General features: G+C 37.0%; 1 protein-coding gene across 6 annotated transcripts in view; it reads right to left on the reverse strand.

The window, feature by feature from the left end:
* CDKL3 (cyclin dependent kinase like 3) overlaps positions 1-23,285 on the reverse strand; it is a 95,264-nt gene that overhangs the window by 59,452 nt on the left and 12,527 nt on the right. For 4 of the 6 annotated variants that reach the window (XM_089908452.1, XM_089908453.1, XM_089908454.1 and 1 more), the window contains exons 4-5: positions 6,332-6,444; positions 4,169-4,308 (exon numbers count right to left, since the gene is read on the reverse strand). In XM_089908452.1, the coding sequence (XP_089764578.1) occupies positions 4,169-4,308; positions 6,332-6,444 (253 nt within the window). Of the gene's footprint in view, positions 1-4,168; positions 4,309-6,331; positions 6,445-13,099; positions 23,121-23,285 lie in introns of those variants that run through there. The other 2 variants (XM_089908456.1, XM_089908457.1) reach the window with 2 other exon arrangements.

A 23,285-nucleotide genomic window follows, 5' to 3' on the forward strand; every position in this document is an offset into this window, starting at 1 on the left:
ATTTTAAAAAAGAGTTTTGGATAATAGATGCACATAAGGAATCTATATATAATTAAATGATATAATTATAAATAGAACACATTTCTTTAATCAAAATATTAAAGATAGAATTTGAATAAAAGCTATTTACCTTATAATATTCATTCTTCCTCTAAAAGAAGGCAAAACATACTAATAATAGTTAACTTTTATTTATGCTTACTATGTGCCATACAACACTCTATCTAGCCTTTTCCTATTACTTGATCCCAACAACAATCCTACAAGGTGGGTAGTATTACTATCCTCATTGTACAGATGAGAAGACTAAGGCCCAGAGAGGACCAGTAATTTGTCTAAGATCTCATAAATATAAAAGATAGTTAAAGTCCAGAATATCCAAAGTAATTGCATACAATATTACACTTTTGTTTATTTCAAAAGGTGTACATTTAAATTGATTCACAGAAAAAGTTGTAGAGATCTGCTATACAACAATGTGAATATAGTTAACAACACTGTACTGTACATATTAAAATTTGGTAAGAGGATAGATTATATGTTATGTGTTTTTTACCACAATTAAAAAAAAGTTGACTCACAAAGTAAAACTGAGTCCATTATCTTTATGATGTGGGAATATTCAGATCCTTAAGACTGCAACTAGCTCAAAATACGTGCTTATTTTAGTACGTAATAGTTATCCAACAACAAAACTTAGGAAGAAAAATGCCAAAAGGTCATAGCCTATTAGAAGCAGATAAATATTCTTTCTGTGAATAATATAATTCACAAAATTTAAATACTTGCCCTAGTTTGGAAAATGTAAAATACCACACTTTGAGAAACAGACTGGCAGTTCCCCCTGAAAATAAAAATACACATCTACACAAAGACTTATAAGTGAGTGTTAATAGCAATTTTATTTGTAAAAGCCAAAAAGAGGAAACAACCCAAAACAGGAGAATAGATAAAAAATTGTGATATATCCATACAATGTAATACTACTCAGCAATAAAAAGGAACAAACTACCGATACACACAAAAACATGAACTGAATCTCTAGACTACAATGCTGATAAAGAAGCCTGACATAAAAGAGTATATACTGTTTGATTCCATTTGTAGACTATTCTAGAAAATGTAAACTATAGTTACAAAGTAAATCAGTGGTTATCTGGGGATAGGAATGAAGGGAAAGATGGATTACAAAAGGACGCAAGGACATTTTGGGGAGTGATGGAAATGTTAGGTATCTTTGTTGTAGTGGTGGTTTCACAGGTGTATACATCTATCAACTCATCAAATTATATACCTGAAGTACATATAGTTTACTGTACAGAAATTATACCACAATAAAATTGTTAAAAAAATTTAAATCTAGGAAAAAAATACATGCTCTACACCAGGTATTAAGATGTATTTTAGGGAATTCCCTGGTGGTCCAGTGGTTAGGACTAGGCGCTTTCACTGCCAGGGCCTGGGTTCAATCTCTGGTCGGGGAACTAAGATTCCACAAGCCGTGCGGTGTGGCCAAAAAACAAAAAGATGTATTTTAAAGTTACACTAATCAATCAAAACTGTGTCTGTACTAGAATAAAGAGAGAAATCAACAAAATAGAAACAGACCCAAGCATGTATAAGCATTTTGTCTACGATAAATGTGGCATTCCAATCACCATATTATTCAAGTTGAAAAAAAGTAGTTACAACATATACAACAAAAGACTAATATGTTTATTATTTTGCAAATCAATATAAAAAGATACTTGAAATGACAAATAGCTTAAGGATTCTTAAAATAAGAAATACAAATGACCAATGAATATTAGTAAAATGTCCAACTTTCCTGTAACGACCTAAGTGCAATTTTAAGAAAGGTATTTTATTTCTAGTTTATTAAGTTGGCGAATATTTTTTAAATTATAATATTCTGGGACTTCCTTGGTGGTGCAGTGGTTAAGAATCCGCCTGCCAATGCAGGGGACACAGGTTCGAGCCCTGGTCCAGGAAGATCCCACATGCTGAGGAGCAACTAAGCCTGTGAGCCACAACTACTGAGCCTGTGCTCTAGAGCCCGAGAGCCACAACTACTGAGCCCATGCACCACAATTACTGAAGCCCACACGCCTAGAGCCCGTGCTCCTCAACAAGAGAAGCCACCGCAATGAGAAGCCCATGCACAACAATGAAGAGTAGCCCCACTTGCCACAACTAGAGAAAAGCCTGCACACAGCAACGAAGACCCAATGCTGCCAAAAATAAATAAATAAAATTTAAAAATAAAAAATTATAATATTCAATGTTAGATTGAGAATGGAGATTTATATCCAATGCTACTTGAGTATAAATTAATGAAACCTTTCTGGAGAAAAAAACAGCAAAATATATCAAAAGTCCTAAAAAGTGTAAACCCTTTGGTCCACTAGTCGCACTTCTAGGAATTTATCCCAACAATACAAGTTCATAAAGACATATAAAAGATGTTCACTGGGCTTCCCTGGTGGCGCAGTGGTTGAGAGTCCGCCTGCCGATGCAGGGGACGCGGGTTCGTGCCCTGGTCTGGGAAGATCCCACATGCCGCGAAGCGGCTGGGCCCGTGAGCCATGGTTGCTGAGCCTGCGCGTCCGGAGCCTGTGCTCCGCAACGGGAGAGGCCACAACAGTGAGAGGCCCGCGTACCACAAAACAAAAACAAAAACAAAAAGATGTTCACTGTAGCAACTTTACCAACAGTGAGAGAAAAAACCTGAAAACAAATGTCCAAATTGCAAGATCAGTTAAATAAACTATAGTACAGTCATACAATGAAACACTATGTAAGCCCTAAAATTATGATGTAGCTCCATACTTACTGACATGGTAGTATGCTTAAAATATGCTGCTAAGAGAAAATAAACAGATTACATACCAGTGTGTAAAGTATGATACCTTTTAAATAGCATAAACTTCTATGCTTGTAGTTGGTTGGGAAAAGCCCAGAAGTATATAAACCAAAATGTTAATAGTAATTTTTCCTGGATTGTGGGGTTGGGAAAATCTTAACTTCTCCTCTTTGTTTATCAAGTATTCCTATTTTTCTTATGATCATTATGTATTCTTTGTATGATCAAAATTATGACATGAAAAAAGAAAGAAACTGAAGTGAAAATGTAGTAAACAAGTCTTATCCTTTAATAAACTTTAGTTCTTTCCAAGTACCAAAGAAACAACCTTCTTCCTTTGATAATAGTCTTTAGATGTTACATGTCATATGTTTAGTTTTATCTAAATAACAGCAACAACAGTTAACATTAACAACATTTGTTGATAGCTTATTCAAGGCTCTGCACTGAGAATACTTCTACCATTACCTCATTTAATCCTCCAGCTCCAGAAAATAAATATTGTTAATGTTGTTTTATAGCCCAGTAAACTGAGGCATGGAGATTGACTTGCTCAAGTTTACAGAGCTAATTAGTGACAGAGCTGAGTTTTAAACAAAGTTCATGTGAATCCAGAGCCCCTTCTTATAAACACCACACTATACTTGCTTTGAAATTTAGGTAACCACTTTTTTTAAGGGCTGTACATTGGAAACAAGTTGTTTAGTTGACCCTGGGAAAGGAAATTGGCTGGAAAGAGAAAATAAATAGAAGCAAGTAACTCTCTCACATTTTGAATTTTGTACTAAGTATGCTGGTATATTTATTATGTAGTTCAAAATAAAATTTAAATTTTAAACTAACTTAGAAGTGCTATATAATGTTTTGCTTCCTCCGATTCAACCTGAATTTTGGTACTGGTGTATCCTCAAACAACATTAAAACTGCAGCTGCGAACGCCTTGTGCATACCTTAGAATACCACTGTACAAGGAACAAATCCCTTGGGTAGACTGCTAGGAAGACTGGCTGTTAAGAGGTGTTGATAAACACGGTAAGTCCTTAAAATTTTCCAGTTTATCCCTAATTATCAATAAAATTGGGATAAACAAAAAAATAATAGGATTACCCCAGGGGCCTTTCATTTCTAACAGTCTGTGACTTTTAATTTCTCTGAACTTAAGACATAAAGACAGAGGAATATAGTAACTTTTAACAGATAACATTACTTCATGAATCCTTTTGGAATCTCATTAAAGTAATATCCTAAAACTGTATTATAATTTATGCAAATTTCCCAGTATAAGTCCTTAATCTCTTAACATACATGAACAATATCTGCCAACAATCCATTTAGCTTTGGGTATTTTTTTCTTGCATTTTTGGGGTGTTGAACTTGAGGAAGGACCACCCCAGCAAAAATGGGATTCTTGGAAAAGATATTCTGCAAGTGAGGTGTCAAATTGCCTGAAAAGAGAAAAAATATATACCTAAGAAAACCGGGAAATTATTCTACAATCAAAATAATAAACTGTTACGTAGTCTGCATTAAATTACTAAAAAGGGAGAATAACAGTTAAGTTCTTTTAATTTTTTAAAGTTGAACAAGGAACTATCTGAATATAGCATAAAAAAATGTGAGTTTCCCCAGTAATCTATTGATAGTACATAGGCAGTAGAAAATATAAAACCACATGTGCATATTCTTTTCCCAAAGTACAAGACATATAATGCCATTAGAAAAGGCACATTCAAACTTTTACATATTTCTATAAGGGTATATAAATGGTTTAACTAGCAAGTGTTCATCAGCAAAGCCTTACTCAAAACAGCTAAAATACTAAAGTTATATAGAAATAGGAATCCTGCAAAGAAGAAACAAGGCTATAGAGTAGTAGTAGAATGGAAAGAACTATAAATAGGAATGGAGAGAGCTAAATTCTAGCACTAGTTCTGCTATAACTAATTCTGTGATCTTGGGCAAATCTTCCTTTTCTGTGCCTTGGTTTCCTCATTTGTAAAATAACAAAATTGATCCCACCGTCTCTAGAGGTCCTTCTAACATTAATCTCATAACCAGAACTTTAAAGATGACAGAAAAAAGTATGATGCTTTACGGCTCTGAACTGTATCTTTAATGAATATTTACCCAGATTCACGGTTTTTATAGTTGTTCACAGTACCTTTCTCATGATCCTGTAATTACATGTTTATGTATAGCTTCCTCACCACAAAAAAGGCTCCTCAAGCTCCTCATTCAGAGGTATATATATATAAAACCCTTGAAACTCCATGAGCAATGCTAACCATGAAAATGTTTTGGTAGTCAAAGCAGATCAGCTCTCTGCTTATCTACTGTGGTTTAAAAAAAAGTTTTCTCAGTAAATAATTGGTTTTCTATTTCCAAGCACTTTATTTATTTATTTATTATAAATTTATTTATTTTGGCTGTGTTGGGTCTTCATTGCTGTACGTGGGCTTTCTCTAGTTGTGGCGAGTGGGGGCTACTCTTTGTTGTGGTGCACGGGCTTCTCATTGCAGTGGCTTCTCTTGTTGTGGAGCACGGGCCCTAGGTGCGTGGGTTTCAGTAGTTGTGGTGTCAGGGCTCAGTAGTTGTGGCTCGTGGGCTCTAGAGCGCAGTCTCAGTAGTTGTGGTGCACAGGCTTAGTTGCTCTATGGCATGTGGGATCGTCCCAGATGAGGGCTCGAACCCGTGTCCTCTGCATTGGCAGGCAGATTCTTAACCACTGTGCCAACAGGGAAGTCCTCCAAACACTTTTTAAAAACATCAAAATCAACTCTATTACTTAAAAGTCCTCTTTGAAAGAAGCAAGTATTTGTAGAAGCCAAAATTTTAAAACAACTTTCAGACAAATTGAAGTAGGTTCCTATTTTACTATTTTTCTTAGTATCAAACATCAAAACATGGCATAGCTATTTGGATCCTGGTAAAGAAAAATATTAATTTCAAAAACAGAGGAGAGGGACTTCCCTGGTGGTGCAGTGGTTAAGAATCTGCCTGCCAATGCAGGGGACACTGGTTCGATCCCTGGTCCAGGAAGATCCCACACACCATGGAGCAACTAAGCCAGTGTACCACAACTACTGAGCCTGTGCTCTAGAGCCCGTGTGCCACAACTACTGAAGCCCATGCGTCTAGAGCCCATGCTCCACAACAAGAGAAGCCACTGCAATGAGAAGCTCGAGCACCGCCATGAAGAGCAGCCCCCGCTCACCACAACTAGAGAAAGCCTGTGTGCAGCAACAAAGACCCAATGCAGCCATAAATAAATAAATTTATATTAAGTAAAAAAAAACGGAGGAGAATTTTCTACCTTTTTTATCAGCCCAAAGCATCCATCTACTCCCATCTATCAAAAAAATATGCTTCCCTGTTCTTATAAAGAAAACACTAAATTTGAATATCAAGCAGAATTGATCTGGAAACACTTATTTGAGACATTTAACAGTATATTTCAGTAATACCTACCTACTTTTAAAACAATTTTATGAAGTAAATCCAAATCAGAGCTGCTAGGAAGATAGGGATTTCCAGTGGCCATCTCAATGATCATACAGCCCAAAGCCCAGATATCCACAGGTCTGAAACAGACAAGAATAAATCACTTTTCATAGAAAAACATATAAAACATCTTTTCTGAAAAAACTTTTTTTTTTTTTTTTGGCTGCACTGTGGGGCTTGCGGGATCTTAGTTCCCCAACCAGGGATCGAACCCATGCCCCCTGAAGTGGAAGCACAGAGTCCTAACCACTGGATCACCAGGGAATTCCCTAAAAAAGAACTTTTAAAATAAGTTAAGGCTAAAGAAAACAGCATGGTTAAGTGGTATCATTTATCAATTTTCACTACAATATCATATAGCAACTTTAGGATATATATTAAATATTATCATGTTTTATTAGTAACTTAAATAGTTTATATTTAAATTGCATAAGAAGCCATGTAGCAGTCCAAAATAATTAATTATAATTCTAAAATTGTTTCAAATACTTATATAAGGACATTATGATAAATGGTTTATGATGTAGAATAGCTGAATACTAAAATCATCTTGTACTTAGAAAGTAAAAATCTTAAATATTTTACCACTTACTTTCATTTATTTATCTTAATGCATTGTGAGTCATCCATAATTCAAGCTTTTTTTCCCACATAATCAGTTTTTTTTTTAATTTTATTTATTTATTTATGGCTGTGTTGGGTCTTCGTTTCTGTGCAAGGGCTTTCTCTAGTTGCGGCAAGTGGGGGCCACTCTTGATCGCGGTGCGCGGGCCTCTCACTATCGCGGTCTCTCTTGTTGTGGAGCACAGGCTCCAGACGCACAGGCTCAGTAATTGTGGCTCACGGGCCCAGTTGCTCCGTGGCATGTGGGATCTTCCCAGACCAGGGCTCGAACCCGTGTCCCCTGCATTGGCAGGCAGATTCTCAACCACTGCGCCACCAGGGAAGCCCCTAATCAGTTTTTTAAATAGATAAAAAGATGCCCAAACTTACATTCAGAAGAAATTATAAATAAACACTATAATGAGATCTATTTTTCACTGATCCAACTGAAAAATTATAAAATTTGATAACTGCTATGTTGGTGAGGCTATGGAAGATGAACACTCACATGTACTGCTCTGGGAGTATAAATTTAAACAACTTCTTTGGAGGAAAATTGGCAAAAGCTACTAAAATTTTAAATGTACATACTTTTGACTAAACACCTTTATTCTTAAGAACTTATCCAAAGATCTACTCACACATGTGCACAAAGATAAATTATAAGAGAATTTCACTGCAGCACTGTTTGTAGTAGAAAGATTGGGAACAACCTAGACATCCATCAATACGGGAATAGCTATGTAAGTTTTTGTACAACCACACAATGAAATATTACTCAGTTGTTAAAAAGAATAAGGTAGGTCTATCTGCATGTGTTAATATAAAGTGATCTCTGAGATAAACTCTCAAGTAAAAAAAAAGCAAGATTCATTAAAGAAATCAGAGGAGATCTAAATATAATAAATGGAGAGACATTCCACGTTCACGTATAGGAAAACTCAATATTGTCAAGATGTCAGTTCTTCCCAACTTGATCTATAGATTCAACGCAATCCCAATCAAAATCCAATTTGGAGGGGACTTCCTTGGTGGCACAGTGGTTAAGAATCCACCTGCCAATGCAGGGGACACGGGTTCAAGCCCTGGTCTGGGAAGATCCCACATGCCGTGGAACAACTAAGCCCATGCACCACAACTACTGAGCCTGCGCTCTACAGCACGCAAGCCACAACTACTGAAGCCTGCGTGCCTGGAGCCCGTGCTCCACAACAAGAGAAGCCACCGCAACGAGAAGCCCACGCACCGCAACAAAGAGTAGCCCCCGCTCACCGCAACTAGAGAAAGCCCGCGCGCAGCAATGAAGACCCAACATAGCCAAAAATAAATACATTTATTTTAAAAAATCCAATTTGGATATCAATAAATTGATTCTAAAGTTTATATGGAAAGGCAATAGAACCAGAAAAGCCAACATGATGTTGAACAAGAACAAAGTCAGAAGAAAGACACTATCTGACTTCAAAATGTACTATAAAGCTACAGTATGTGAGACAGTGTGATATTGGTGAAAAAACAGACAAAAAGATCAAGAGAACAGTATAGAGTGCCCAGAAATAGACTCACAGAAATATACTCAACTGATCTTTTTTTTTTTTTTTTTTTGCGGTACGCGGGCCTCTCACTGTCGTGGCCTCTCCCGTTGTGGAGCACAGGCTCCGGACGCACAGGCTCAGCGGCCATGGCTCACGGGCCTAGCCGCTCCGCTGCATGTGGGATCTTCCCAGACCGGGGCACGAACCCGTGTCCCCTGCATCGGCAGGCGGACTCCCAACACTGCGCCACCAGGGAAGCCCCTCAACTGATCTTTGACAAAGGAGCAAAGGCAATTCAGGAAAGAAAGTCCTTCTAATAAGTGATACTGGAACAACTAGAAATCCATATGCAAGAAGAAATGAACCTAGACATAGAGCTTACACTTTTCACAAAAATTAACTCAAAATGGATCATAGACCTAAATGGAATATGCAAAACTATAAACTTCTAGACAATAATATAGGAGAAAATCTAGATGACCTTGTGTTTGGTGATGAGTTTTTAGATACAATACTAAAAGCATAATCCACAAAAGAAAAAATGGCTAAGAAGTACATCATTAAAATTTAAAACTTTTGCTCTGTGAAAGACACTGTTAAGAGACTGAAAAGAGAAGCCACACAGTTGGAGAAAATATTTGCAAAACCCATAACTGATAAATGAACTGCATCCAAAATATACAAAGCACTCTTAAATCTCAATAAGAAAACAATCAGGGACTTCCCTGGTGGCACAGTGAATAAGACTCCACACTCCCAATGCAGGCGGCCCGGGTTCGATCCTTGGTCAGGGAACTAGATCCCACATGCATGCCGCAACTAAGAGTTTGCATGGTACAGCTAAGGAGGCAACGTGCTGCGATTAAGGAGCTGCTGAGCCGCAACTAAGGAGCTGCTGAGCTGCAACGAAGGCGCCCACTGGCCACAACTAAGACCCTGTGCAACCAAATAAATAAAGAAAAAAGAAAACAATCAAATTAAAAATTGGGCAAAATATCTGAACACACACCTCACCAAAGAAGATATACACATGGCAAATAAGCATATGAAAAGATGTTCAACATCATATGTCATCAGGGAACTGTAAATTAAAACAGTGAGATAGATACCACCAAACACCTATTAGAATGGCTAAAATCTAAAACACTGACAATACCAAATGCTGGTAAGGATGTGGAGCAACAGAATTCTCACTCATTGCTGTTGAGAATGCAAAATGATACAGCCACTTTGGAAGACAGTTTGATAGCTTCTAACAAAGCAAACATAGTCTTATCATAAAATCCAGCAAAAATTGCACTCCTTGGTATTTAGCCAAATGAGTTGAAAAACTTATGTCCACAAAACCCTGCAGATGAATGCTCATAGCAGCTTTATCCATAAGTGCCAAAACTTGAAAGCAGGTAAGATATCTTTCATCAGGTGAATGGATAAACAAACTGTCAGACATACATACGATGGAATATTAAGTGATTACAAAGAAATGAGCTATCAAGCCATAAAAAATATGAAGGAACCTTAAATACACATTGCTAAGTGAAAGAAGCCGTCTGAAAAGGTTGCATAATGTATGACTCCAATTATACGACAGTCCGGAAAAGGCAAGTGTATAGAGAGATTTAAAAGATCAGTGGTTGCCAGGGGTCCAGGGAAAAGGAGGGAAAGATAAAATGGTAGAGCACAGAGGATTTTTTGGGCTGTGAAACTATTCTGTATGATACCATAATGGTAGATACATGACATTATACATTTGTCAAGACCCATAGGAAACACAATACAAAGACTGAATATTAATATAAACTATGGACTTTAATTAATGATAATGTATAAATATTGGTTTATCAATTCTAACAAATGTACCAAACTAATGTTAGATGTTAATAATAGGGAAACTGTGCTGTGTGGGTGGGGGTAGAGGGGATATAGGGAAACCCTGTACTTTCTGTTCAATTTTTCTATAAACCTAAAACTGCTCTAAAAAAGTAAAGTATATTAATTTAAAAAATTAAAAGAGAGAAAAAAAGCAAGATTCTATACAATATATATAGTATGTTCCTATTTCTGTTTAAAAGGAAGGAGATGTGTGTCTGTTTGTGTGTCTGTGTGTATTGCTAGATAATGATTTTAAGGAACTAACGACTTAACTGTGGTGTATACAATTTGTTAAGCCCACATTACAACAAAAACTGGATAATAGGAACTTAAAAGCTTGCTTACTTCACAAGCTTTAAGAACTTACAGCAGAAACTAACACAACATTGTAAAGCAGTTATACTCCAATAAGAAAAACAGAAAACTTAATAGAAATTTATAAGTTTTAGTGAGAAACACTAAAATTAAGACCAACTTACTGCCTTCAAAGTTTTAAGTAAATTATTTTTAGGCACTCTCCCTACAGTATGAAATTCCTACTCACCTCCTCCACTTCTAACAGAGGCACTAAAAACACTCCTACACAAATAAGTTCACTTTTTCCCAGCTTGTTCTGAACTTTCACAGTTCAGTTTGGTAAGGTAAGGCATTATCTGCAGAACTGTAAAGAATTATCTAGGGAGGCCTTTCAAAGAGCAATAGGAGACAAAATACATATAGTTGATTGTCACTGCAGTGCTAATCTTAATGGGCTCCCCCATTATCTGAAGTATGAATAAATCCTAGGATAACATGCAGGAATAAGAGGAGGATTAAAAAGAATCACATGGGGGAAGAACTTGGAGATCTGCTGACCTACTCTCCAGTGAAACTGCTGAAAATTATGAAAAAAAACCCCACAATAATTAAAACCTCTAGAAATAGTCCTAAGGGCAAACAGTGGGGGAAGGACTTGGAGATCTGCTGACCTACTCTCCAGTGAAACTGGTGAAAATTATGAAAAAACCCCCACAACAATGAAAACCTCTAGAAATAGTCCTAAGGGCAAACAGCAAATGAAGAAATATCTATTCAAGAAAATCTATGAAGGGACTTCCCTGGTGGCACAGTGGTTAAGACTCCAAGCTCCCAATGCAGGGGGCCCAGGTTCAATCCCTGGTCAGGGAACTAGATCCCACATGCATGCTGCAACTAAGAGTTCACATGCCCAACTAAGGAGCTGGCAAGCTGCAATTAAGGAACCCAAGTGCCGCAACTAAAACCTGGCGCAACCTAATTAATTAATTAAATATTTAAAAAAAGAGAAAATCTATGAAAATTTGTTTAAAAAGATGAGTCTGTGGTATTTGAATCAAGACCACTCTCTCCCTCCTCCAGTCTAGCTCAGTAAGGCAAAGACACTACCCTACACAGTTCCAGCCAAGAACTTCAGGCTTCCTTTTTCCCTAGCTCCCAGTCAGAGGGCTTTATTCCCAAGAGGAAAACTTCAGTATTTCTCATATTTCCCCCAGTTACCTGTTCCTGAGGCTAAGTCCTGGGTGAGTGTGGAGAAAAACTTCAAAACAGCAAGAGAAAAATAATTCATCACTTACAGAAGAATCTCCTTAAGATTAACAGTTGACTTCCCAATAAAAACAATCTAGGCCGGGGACTTCCCTGGTGGTCCACTGGGTAAGACTCCCCACTCTCAGTACAGGGGGCCTGGGTTCGATCCCTGGTTGGGGAACTAGACCCTGCATGCATGCTGCAACTAAGAGTTTATATGATGTAACCAAGGGTCCACATGCCGCTACTAAGGAGATCCCGCATGCTGCAACTAAGACCCAGCACAGCCAAAACAGATAAATAAAAAATAAATAAATATTTAAAAAAAACAATCTAGGCCAGAAGGCAGTGGAACAACATATTCAAGCTGCTCAAAGAAAAAATTAACTAAAAATCCTATATCCAGCAAAGTTATCTTTTAAAAATGAAGGTGAAATAAAGACTTCCCCAGATAAACAAAAACTAAGAGAATTTGTTACCAGCACGCCTGTGTAACAGGAAATACTAAAGGAAGTTTTTCAGGCTAAAAACAAGTGACCCCAGACAGTAATTCAAGTCCACACAAAAAACAATGAGCCCAAGTAAAGGTACTTATGCTATTATAAAAGACTGTACATTACTTAACCATAAAAAAGAATGAAATTTTGCCATTTGCGACAACATGGATGGACCTAGATGGTATGCTAAGTGAAATAATTCAGACAGAGAAAGACAAATACTGTATGATATCGCTTATATGTGGAATTTAAAAAATAAGACAAATGAACAAACATAGCAAAACAGACACAGAATTATAGATACAGAGAACAAACACGTGGTTGCCAGAGGGGAAGTGGGTGGGGGAAGAGAACTAGGTGAGGGGAGTTAAAAGGTACAAACTTCCAGTTACAAAATAAATGCGCCAAAGGGATGAAACATACAGTATGGTGAACATAGTCAGTAACTATGTAATATTTTTGTATGATGATATATCATAACTAAATTTATCATGGTGATTATTTGAAATGTATAGATAGAAATATCAAATCACAGAGGGTTATAGGTCAATTACATTGGGTTGGCCAAAAAGTTCGTTCGGGTTTGGCTGTAAGATGTTATGGAAAAACCCGAACGAACTTTTTGGCCAAACCAATACTTTAGAAACAAACAAACTCATAGAAAACGAGATTAGATTTGTGGTTACAGCAGAGCCAGGGGGATGTGGGAGGAGAGTAAAATGGATGAAGGTAGTCAAAAAGTATAAACTTCCAGATATAAGATATATAAGTACAAGGGATAATGATAAATATAATTAACACTGCTGTATGTTACATATAAAAGTTGTAAGAGAGTAAATCTTAAGAATTCTCATCACACAGAAAAATTAGTTTCTACTTCCTTAATTTTGTATCTATGTGAGATGATAGATGTTTACCAAACTTACTGTGATAATCATTTCATGATGTATGTGAGTCAAATCATTATATACCTTAAACTTATATAGTGCTGTACGTCGATTACATCTCAATAAAACCGGAAGAAAAAAAGACAGTATAAATTCCTATTTTTCTCTTTTATTCTCTTATTTTAAAAGCAATTGTATAAAATACTATGCATATAGTATATTGTTGGGCCTATAACATATAGAAATGTAGTGTATGTGTAACATTATTTGCCAATAACAGCAAAAAGGAGGTAAGAGAGAGCAAAACTGTTTTGGCTAAGGAAATTACTATAGATTATAAAGTAATAATTACAACAAGGTATTTTTGGGTTTGTAACATTAATAAATTATTATACACAGCAAAAATACCACAAAAAGACAGAAAAGGGAATAAAGCTATGTAGGAGTAAGTTTTCTATGTATATATCACTGGAATTAAGCTAATATAAATCTGAAGCTGATTATGATAATTTAAGGTGCACATAATAAACACTAGAGCCACCACTAAACAAATCCCCAAAACCTATAGTAAAAAAAAAATCATTAAAGAAATTGAATTGAGGGACTTCCCTGGCTGTCCAGTGGGTAAGACTCCACACTTCCAATGCAGGGGGCACAGGTTCGAACCCTGGTTGGGGAGCTAAGATTCCCACATGCCGCACAGCGTGGCCAAAAAAAGAAAAAAAAGAAAAAAAGAAATTGAATTGATACACTACAAGATATTCACTTAATGAAAAAGGAAAGCAATAAAATGGGAACAGAGGAACAAAAAGGACATGAGACACAAATAAAGAAATAAAGCAGATGTATGGACTTCCCTGGTGGTGCAGTGGTTAAGAATCTGCCTGCCAATGCAGGGGACACAGGTTCGAGCCCTCGTCTGGGAACATCCCACATGCCGTGGAGCAACTAAGCCTGTGCACCACAACTACTGAGCCTGTGCTCTAGAGCCCGCAAGCCACAACTACTGAGCCCACATGCCACAACTACTGAAGCCCGCGTGCCTAGAGCCTGTGCTCCACAACAAGAGAATCCACCGCAATGAGAAGTCCGCGCACCGCAATGAAGAGTAGCCCCCGCTCACCACAACTAGAGAAAGCCCGTGCACAGCAACAAAGACCCAACACAGCCAAAAATAAAATAAATACATAAATAAATTTATTTTTTTTAAAAAAAAGGATATATTAAAAAAAAGCAGGTGTAAATCCAACTATATCACTAATAACATTAAATGTGAATAGATTCAACAATCTACTTAAAAGGCAGAGATTGTCAGCCTGAATTTCAAAAAAACATAATTCAACTATATGCTGTTTACAGGAGACACATTTAATAAATTTTACACATTTATTCAAAGATACAAACAGATTGAAAGTAAAAGGAATGAAAAAGCTACATCATGCAAACAACAAGCACAAGAAAACTGGACAAAGTAGACTTCAAACAGAAAATGTTACTAGAGATAATGTTATAATGATAAAAGTGTCAATTCATCAGAAAGCTATAACAATATAAACATGCTGAGAACAACTGGACAGAAGATCAACAAGGAAATAGAAGACTTGAATAACACTATAAACCAGTTAGACCTAATAGACATCTATCGAATACTTCATCCAATAACAGAATACACATTCTCTCAAGTCACATGGAACATTCACCAAGATAGACTATATGGTAGGCCATAAACAAACCTCAATAAATTTAAAAAGACAGAAATGATACAAAGTATATTCTCCTATCACAATAGAATACAATTAGATATAAGTAGTAGGAAAATTTGGGAAATGACACATTGCTAAATAACAAATGTATCAAAGAAATCAAAAGGGAAAACAGAAAATACTTTGAGATGAATGAAAATGAAGAAACAAAACAAATTTTAGGGTATGTAGGTAAAGCAGTGCTTAGAGAGAAATTTACAACTATAAATGCCTATATTAAGAATTAAGACAGACAACACACCTATCCCTATCTACACAGCAGCACTATATACGATAGCCAAGACGTGGAAACAACTTAAATGTCCATTGACAGATGAATGGATAAAGATATGGTATACATATACAATAGAATACTACTCAGCCATAAAAAAGAATGAAATAATGCCATTTGCAGCAACACAGATGGACCTAGAGATTATCACACTAGTGAAGTAAGTTAGAAAGAGAAAGACAGACACCACATGACATCCCTTATATGTGGAATCTAAAATACAACATGAATCAACTTACCTATGAAACAGAAACAGAAACAGACTCACAAGTTAGAGAACAGAATTGTGGCTGCCAAAGAGACATCCCTTATATGTGGAATCTAAAATACGACATAAATCAACTTACCTATGAAACAGAAACAGAAACAGACTCACAGGTTATAGAGAACAGACTTGTGGCTGCCAAAGAGGCTGGTGGGGTGGGGGAGGGATGGATTGGGAGTTTGGGATGAGCAGATGCAAACTATTATATATAGAATGGATAAACAACAAGGTGGTACTGTATAGCCCAGGGAACTATATTCAATATTCTCTAAGAAACCGTAATAGAAAACAATATGAGAAAGAATATATATCCATGTATCAATATAACTGAATCACTTTGCTGTACAGCAGAAATTAACACAACATTGTAAATCAAATACCCTTCAATAAAATTAATTTTTTTAAAAAAGAATTAAGACAGATATCAAATCTACAACCTAACCTTCCATTATAAGACACTGGAAAAAACAGAGCAAACTAAAACTACAGCAACCAGAAGGAAGGAACATTATTAGATTAGATTAGAGTGAAAACTAATGTAACAGAATTTTTTAAAATAGAGAAAATCAATGAAACCAAAAGCTGGTTCTCTGTAAAAATCAACAGAATTGACATTTAGCTAGAATGACTAAGAAAAAAAGAGTGAAGACTCAAATTACTGGAATCAGAAATGAAAGAAGTAACACGACTACCAACCTTACAAACATAAAAAGTACTATCAAAAAATACAATGAACAGGGACTTCCCTGGTGGCGCAGTGGTTAAGACTCTAAGCTCCCAATGAAGGGGGCCTGGGTTCGATCCCTGGTCAGGGAACTATATCCCACATGCATGCCCCAACTAAGAGTTCACATGCCACAACTTAGGAGCCGGTAAGCCTCAACTAAGGAGTCTGCCTGCTGCAACTAAGACCTGGCACAACCAAATAAATAAATAAATAAAATATTTTAAAAATACAATGAATAACTGTATACCAACAAATTAGAGAATTCAGATTAAAGGATAGTTTCTGAGAAAAACACAAACTACTGAAATTGGTTCAGGAAGAAGTCGACAGGTACTTCCTTGGTGGCCCATTGGTTAAGACTCCACGCTTCCACTGCAAGGGGCACGAGTTTGGTCCCTGGTTGGGGAACTAAGATCCCACATGCTGTGTGGTGCAGTCAGAAAAAATAAAAATAAAAAGACAATCTAAATAAACCCATAGCAAGTGAAAATTTTGAATTAGTAATCAAAAAACTACACACAAAGGAAAGCACAGGCCCAGAGGGCTTCACTACTGAATTCCACCAAACATTTAAAGAAGATGATCATGTGAATTCTTCACAAACTTTTCAAAAAATAGAAGAAGTATGAACAGTTCCCAATTCCTTTTTAGAAACCAGTATTATCGCGATACCAAAATCAGACAAAAACATCACTAGAAAAGAAAACTACACACCAATATCTTTTACACATATGGACACAAAAATTCTCAACAAAATACTAGCAAATTGAATCTAGCAACATATAAAAAGAATTATACACCATGATTAAGTGGGATTTATCCCAGTAACACAGGTTAGCTCAACATGGAAAAATCAATTAATGTAATACATTATATCAATAGATTAAAAAACAAAAATTCAAATGATCATCTCAGCAGGTGCAGAAAAAGCATTTGACCAATACCCTTCCATGATAAAAACCCTCAATAAACTAGGAATTAAAAGGAAACTTTGTCAACACAATAAAGGGTACCTATGAAAAACCCACAGCTAACATCATACTTAATAGTGAAAAGATGGGGAGTTTTTCTCCTAAGATTTGGAATAAGACAAGGATGTCTGCTCTTACCACTTCTATTCAACATTGGGCTGGAGGTTTTGGTCAAAGAAATTAGGCAGGAAAAAGAAATGGAAGGCATCCAGACCAGAAAAGAAGTAAAATTATCTCTACCCAAAGATAATGATCTTTTATACAGAAAGTATAAATCCACTAAACAATTATTAGAACTAATAAGTTCAGCAAGGTTGCAAGATACAAGATCAATACACAAAAATCCCTTGAATTCTTTTACACTTGCAATGAACAATCTGAAAATGAAATTAAGAAAATTTGCTTTACACTAGCATCAAAAAGAATAAAATACTGGGACTCTCCTGGCGGTCCAGTGGTTAAGACTCTGCACTTCCACTGCAGGGGGTGTGGGTTCGATCCCTGGTCAGGGAACTAAGACCACACATGCCACGCTGTGTGGCCAAAAATAAAAAAATTTTTTTAATTAAAAAAATAAAAGAGGGCTTCCCTGGTGGCGCAGTGGTTGAGAGTCTGCCTGCCGATGCAGGGACACGGGTTCGTGCCCCGGTCCGGGAAGATCCCACATGCTGCGGAGCAGCTGGGCCCGTGAGCCATGGCCGTTGAGCCTGCGCGTCCAGAGCCTGTGCTCCGCAACGGGAGAGGCCACAACAGTGAGAGGCCCGCATACCGCAAAAAAAAAATAAAAAATACTTAGAAATAAATTTAACAAAATAATGTAAAATGTAACAAATGGGGCCTAATTAAACTCAAAAGCGTTCGCCTAGCAAAGGAAACCATAAACAAAACAAAAAGACAACCCACAGAATGAGAGAAAATATTTGCAAATGATGCAACCGACAAGGGATTAGTCTCCAAAATTTATAAACATCTCATGTAGCTCAATACCAGAAAAACAGAAAACCCAATCAGAAAATGGGTGGAAGACCTAAAGAGACATTTCTCCAAAGAAGACATACAGATAGCCAACAGGCACATGAAAGATGCTCAACATCATTAATTATTAGAGAAATGCACATCAAAACTACAATGAGATATCATCTCACACCAGTCAGAATGGCCATCATCAAAAAGTCGACAAACATAAATGCTGGAGAGAGTGTAGAGGAAAGGGAACACTCCTACACTATTAGGGGGAATGTAAATTGGTAAAGCCACTATGGAGAACAGTATGGAGGTTCCTTAAAAAACTAAAAATAGAGCTACCATATGATCCAACAATCCCACTCTTGGGCATACATCTGGAGAAAAACATGGTTTGAAAGGATACATGCACCCCAGTGTTCATTGCAGCACTGTTTACAATACCCAAGACATGGAAGACATAAATGTCTATCAACAGACGAATGGATAATGAAGATATGGTACATATATATAGTGGAATATTACTCAGCCATTAAAAAGAATGAAATAATGCCATTTGCAGCAACATGGATGGACCTGAATATTATCATACTAAGTGAAGTAAATCAGACAGAGAAAGACAAATATCATGATATCACGTATATGTGGAATCTAAAAAAAATGGTACAATTGAACTTATTTACAAAACAGACTCACAGGCTAAGAGAAGGAACTTGTGGTTACCAGGTGGAAGGGTGGTGGGGAGGGATATATTGGGAGTTTGGGATTGACATGTACACACTGCTATATTTAAAATAAAATGCCTTACCATGAAAAAATGTAAAATGTATGTGCTAAAAGCTATAAAGCATTGTTGAAAGAAATTAAAGATCTGAAAACATCTTACATTCACAGATGAGCAGACTTAACATTAAGACAGCAATATTCTCCAAACTGATTTATAGATATGCAATCCCTACCAGAATCCTAGCTGTCTTATTGGCCAAAAACCCCACAAAATTGATAAATCTGATCCTAAAATTCACATGGAATTGCAAGGGTCCCGTAACAGCCAAAACAATCTTAAAAAAGAAGAACGAAGTTGCAGCACTCACACTTCCTGATTTCAAACTAGCTACAAAGCAATGGTAATCAAGACAGTGTGGTTCTAGAACAAGGATATAGAGATACAGATCAATGGAACAGAATCAGAAGTCCATAAACAAACCATCTGATTTTCATCAAGGGTGCCAAGACCATTTAATAGGGGAAAAAAATCATCTCTCCAACAAATGGTGCTGGAACAACTGGCTAAACACATGCAAAAGAATGAGGTTAATTAAATTAACTTCATTTAAATTAACTTCATTAAATTAATTAAATTAACTTCACATTTAATTAAAAATTAACTCAAAACAGATGAAATACTTAAATGTAAGAACTAGAAGTATAAACTTCTTAAAACAAAACAGAGGGGTAAATCTTCACAACCTTGGATTTGGCAAAGGATTCTTAAATATGACACCAAAAGCATAGGCAACAAATGGAAAAAACAGATAGAATGGACTTCATCAAAATAAAAAAATTTGTGTGACAAAAGACACCATTAAGGAAATGAAGAGACAACTACAGAGTGAGAGAAAATACTTGCAAATATATACCAGATAAGGAATTTGTATCTAGAGTATGAAGAATTCTTACAATTTAATAATAAAAGCCAAGGTAATTTAAAAATGGGCTATGGATCTGAACAGACATTTCTCCAAGGAAGATATATAAATGTCCAATAAACACATAAAAGATCAACAATGAAGTTCAACAATCATTAGTCATCAAAGAAATGCAAATTAAACCCATAATGAGATACCACTTCACACCCATTAGGATAACCAGAATCCAAAAGTCAGATGATAACAAGTCTTGGTGAGGATGTGGAGAAATTTGTAACCCTCATACTCTGCTGGTGGGAAAGTAAAATGATGCAGACACTTTGAAAAACAGTCCGGCATTTCCTTAAAAAACTCGACATGGGGCTTCCCTTGTGGCACAGTGGTTGAGAGTCCGCCTGCCGATGCAGGGGATACGGGTTCGTGCCCCGGTCCGGGAAGATCCCACATGCCGCGGAGCGGCTGGGCCTGTGAGCCATGGCCGCTGAGCCTGCGCGTCCGGAGCCTGTGCTCCGCAACGGGAGAGGCCACGACAGTGAGAGACTCGCGTACCGCAAAAAATAAAAACAAAAAAAAATTCGACATGGAGTTACCATATGACCCACAATTTCAAATCCTAGGTACATACCCAAAAGAAATAAAGACACATGTCCACAGTAAAATGTGTATACAAATGTTCACAGAAGTATTATTCATAATAGACAAAAAGTGGAAACAATCAAAATGTCCATCAACTAATGAATGGGTAAATAAAATGTGGTATAACCATAAAATGGATATTATACAGCCAAAAAAGATAAAGTACCGATACATGCTGCAACACGGATGAATCTTGAAAATAGTTAAGTGAGATAAATCAGTCCCAAAGGACCAGATATTGCATAATTCCACTTATATGAAATGTCCAGAATAGGCAAATCCAGAGAAAATGAAAGTAGATTGGTATTTGCCTAGGCCTGGAACGGTTGGGAGGAAATGGGGAGTGACTGCTAATGAGCACAGGATTTCTTTTTGCTAATGAGCACAGGATTTCTTTTTGGGGTGATGAAAATGTTCTAAAATTGAATGTGGTGATGGTTGCATGACTCTAAATATACTAAAAACCACTGAATTGTACGCTTTAAATCTGTCAATTGTATGCTTTGTGAATCATATCTTTAAAAGAGCTGTCATTTAAAAAGGCTAGATTAAACTAAGTAGATACACTTTTGTGTAATAAAACTATTAAAAATGCAAGAAACTGATTATAATAAAATTCAAGGGACTTCCCTGGTGGCGCAGTGGTTAAGAATCTGCCTGCCAAGGCAGGGGACACAGGTTCGAGCCTTGGTCCGGGAAGATCCCACATGCCGTGGAGCAGTGAAGCCCGTACGCCACAACTACTGAGCCTGCGCTCTAGAGCCTGTGAGCCACAACTACTGAGCCCATGCACCTAGAGCCCGTGCTCTGCAACAAGAGAAGCCACCGCAATGAGAAGCCCATGCACTGCAATGAAGAGTAGCGCCCGCTCACTGCAACTAGAGAAAGCCCGTGTGCAGCCATGAAGACCCAACACAGTCAAAAATAAATAAATCTTTTTTGTTTTTTTAAAGTCAATATCATGGCTACTTTTGAGGTTAGAAAGAGTATTGTAAGTGGAATAGGGCACATAGAGGGTTTTCTGGGGTAGCCTGCAAAATTCTATTTTTCCATCTGGTGATGGAAGTATACATTTGTTGTGTGAGCTTTTCTTGTATCTGTGTTTTATTTTACATGTTTTAAAATGTAAAGATGTTAAAATTTAACATGTTTTAAAAACTCACTAGCAAATTTATTTCAAACTCAATGTGAAGCCTTGCATTAGAATCCAAACTGACTATATACAAGGCATCAATTTTGGCTCTCTAGAATACAAGAGATTACACCTATCCTCAAGGAATTTATCTTTCAGCAAGAAGAATATTTTAAAAAGAGGTAGATAGAACTAGGCCATATTAAATACTAACTGGCACAAAATCTACATATAATGTACAACAGGATTTAGAGAAGGATATGATTTGGGGGCAAGGGATAGGAATAAGGGGGTACATCAGGAAAGGAATTTAAGTAAATATCACAAACAGGGTAAAACTGGGAGAGATCTTACAGAGGCTACATTGATTGAGCATTTACTGTTTTTTCATTTTTCTCATTCATTAAATCATTTAATCCTCACAATAAACCTATGAAACTGGTTCCATTATTATTTCCATTATACAGATAAAGTAACTGAGGCACAGAGGTGGTCTGCATATGGTATCAGTGATAAGTACAGTTGAAAACATACCCTGGATAGACTTTGGGTAAATTAGTTTACTTTTCTTAGTAAACTTACTTTCTTACTTTTTTAGTGTCTTACTCACTACCTGCCTTAGTGTGTCGTCTTATTTGAAATGGGGATAAAATACTAGCACCTTCATCCGAGGGTTGTTGTGAAAATTAGATAATTTAATGCATGTAAAGCATTTAGAACAGTTTCTAGCTTTAAATAAGTACTTAATGATATTAGATTTTTTTTAATTAATTAATTAATTTATTTATTTATTTACTCATTTATGTCTACATTGGGTCTTTGTTGCTGCGCGTGGGCTTTCTCTCTAGTTGCGGTGAGCGAGGGCTACTCTTCATTGCCGTACACGGGCTTCTCATGGCGGTGGCTTCTCTTGCTGCAGAGCACAGGCTCTAGGAGTGTCGGTTTCAGTAGTGTGGCACGTGGGCTCAGTAGTTGTGGCTCACAGGCTCTAGAGCACAGGCTCGGTAGTTGTGGTGCACAGGCTTAGTTGCTCTGCGGCATGTGGGATCTTCCCGGACCAGGGCTTGAACCCATGTTCCCTGTATTGGCAGGCGGATTCTTAACCACTGCACCACCAGGGAAGCCCCGATGTTAGACATTATTATAATAACAGAACAATGGTTTCTAGGAAAAGCATGTGAGAATTATCCCCACTCCCATTTCTTGTATTCAGTTGTACAACTTGGTCCCTTTGTTCTTCAAGATTCATTATTTGTTTATTAGATTGTTGTTTCCTATACTGTTTCGCAATACACTGAGACCTTTCTACTTTTTGAGGCATCTAGAACAGTTCAATTTAAAAATTATTTGCCAGTCTTTGCAAAGATTGTGCCGTATTCAAGAAGCAGGAAATCTGGCAGATCCTGTGGTAACACTGGCAGAGTATAGTAAATGTAGAGCCTACAGATAAGCAGAGGAGGCAACTCTGTTAAGAGTGGGGCACAGCTTAAAGCAAGCATGGATACAGCCTGAGGGGTGACTGAATAGGTCTTCTGGGGCTGGGGCCACTCAGCCCCAGAGGGCAAGCGTGGTAACGTCAATAGCAGGGCAGGTGCCTAGGGTCTC

The sequence above is a fragment of the Delphinapterus leucas genome, chromosome 3, assembly GCF_059928025.1.
Source record: "Delphinapterus leucas isolate spDelLeu-1000000601 "Yukka" chromosome 3, BTC_Dleu_Yukka2, whole genome shotgun sequence".
Lineage (NCBI taxonomy): Eukaryota > Metazoa > Chordata > Mammalia > Artiodactyla > Monodontidae > Delphinapterus > Delphinapterus leucas.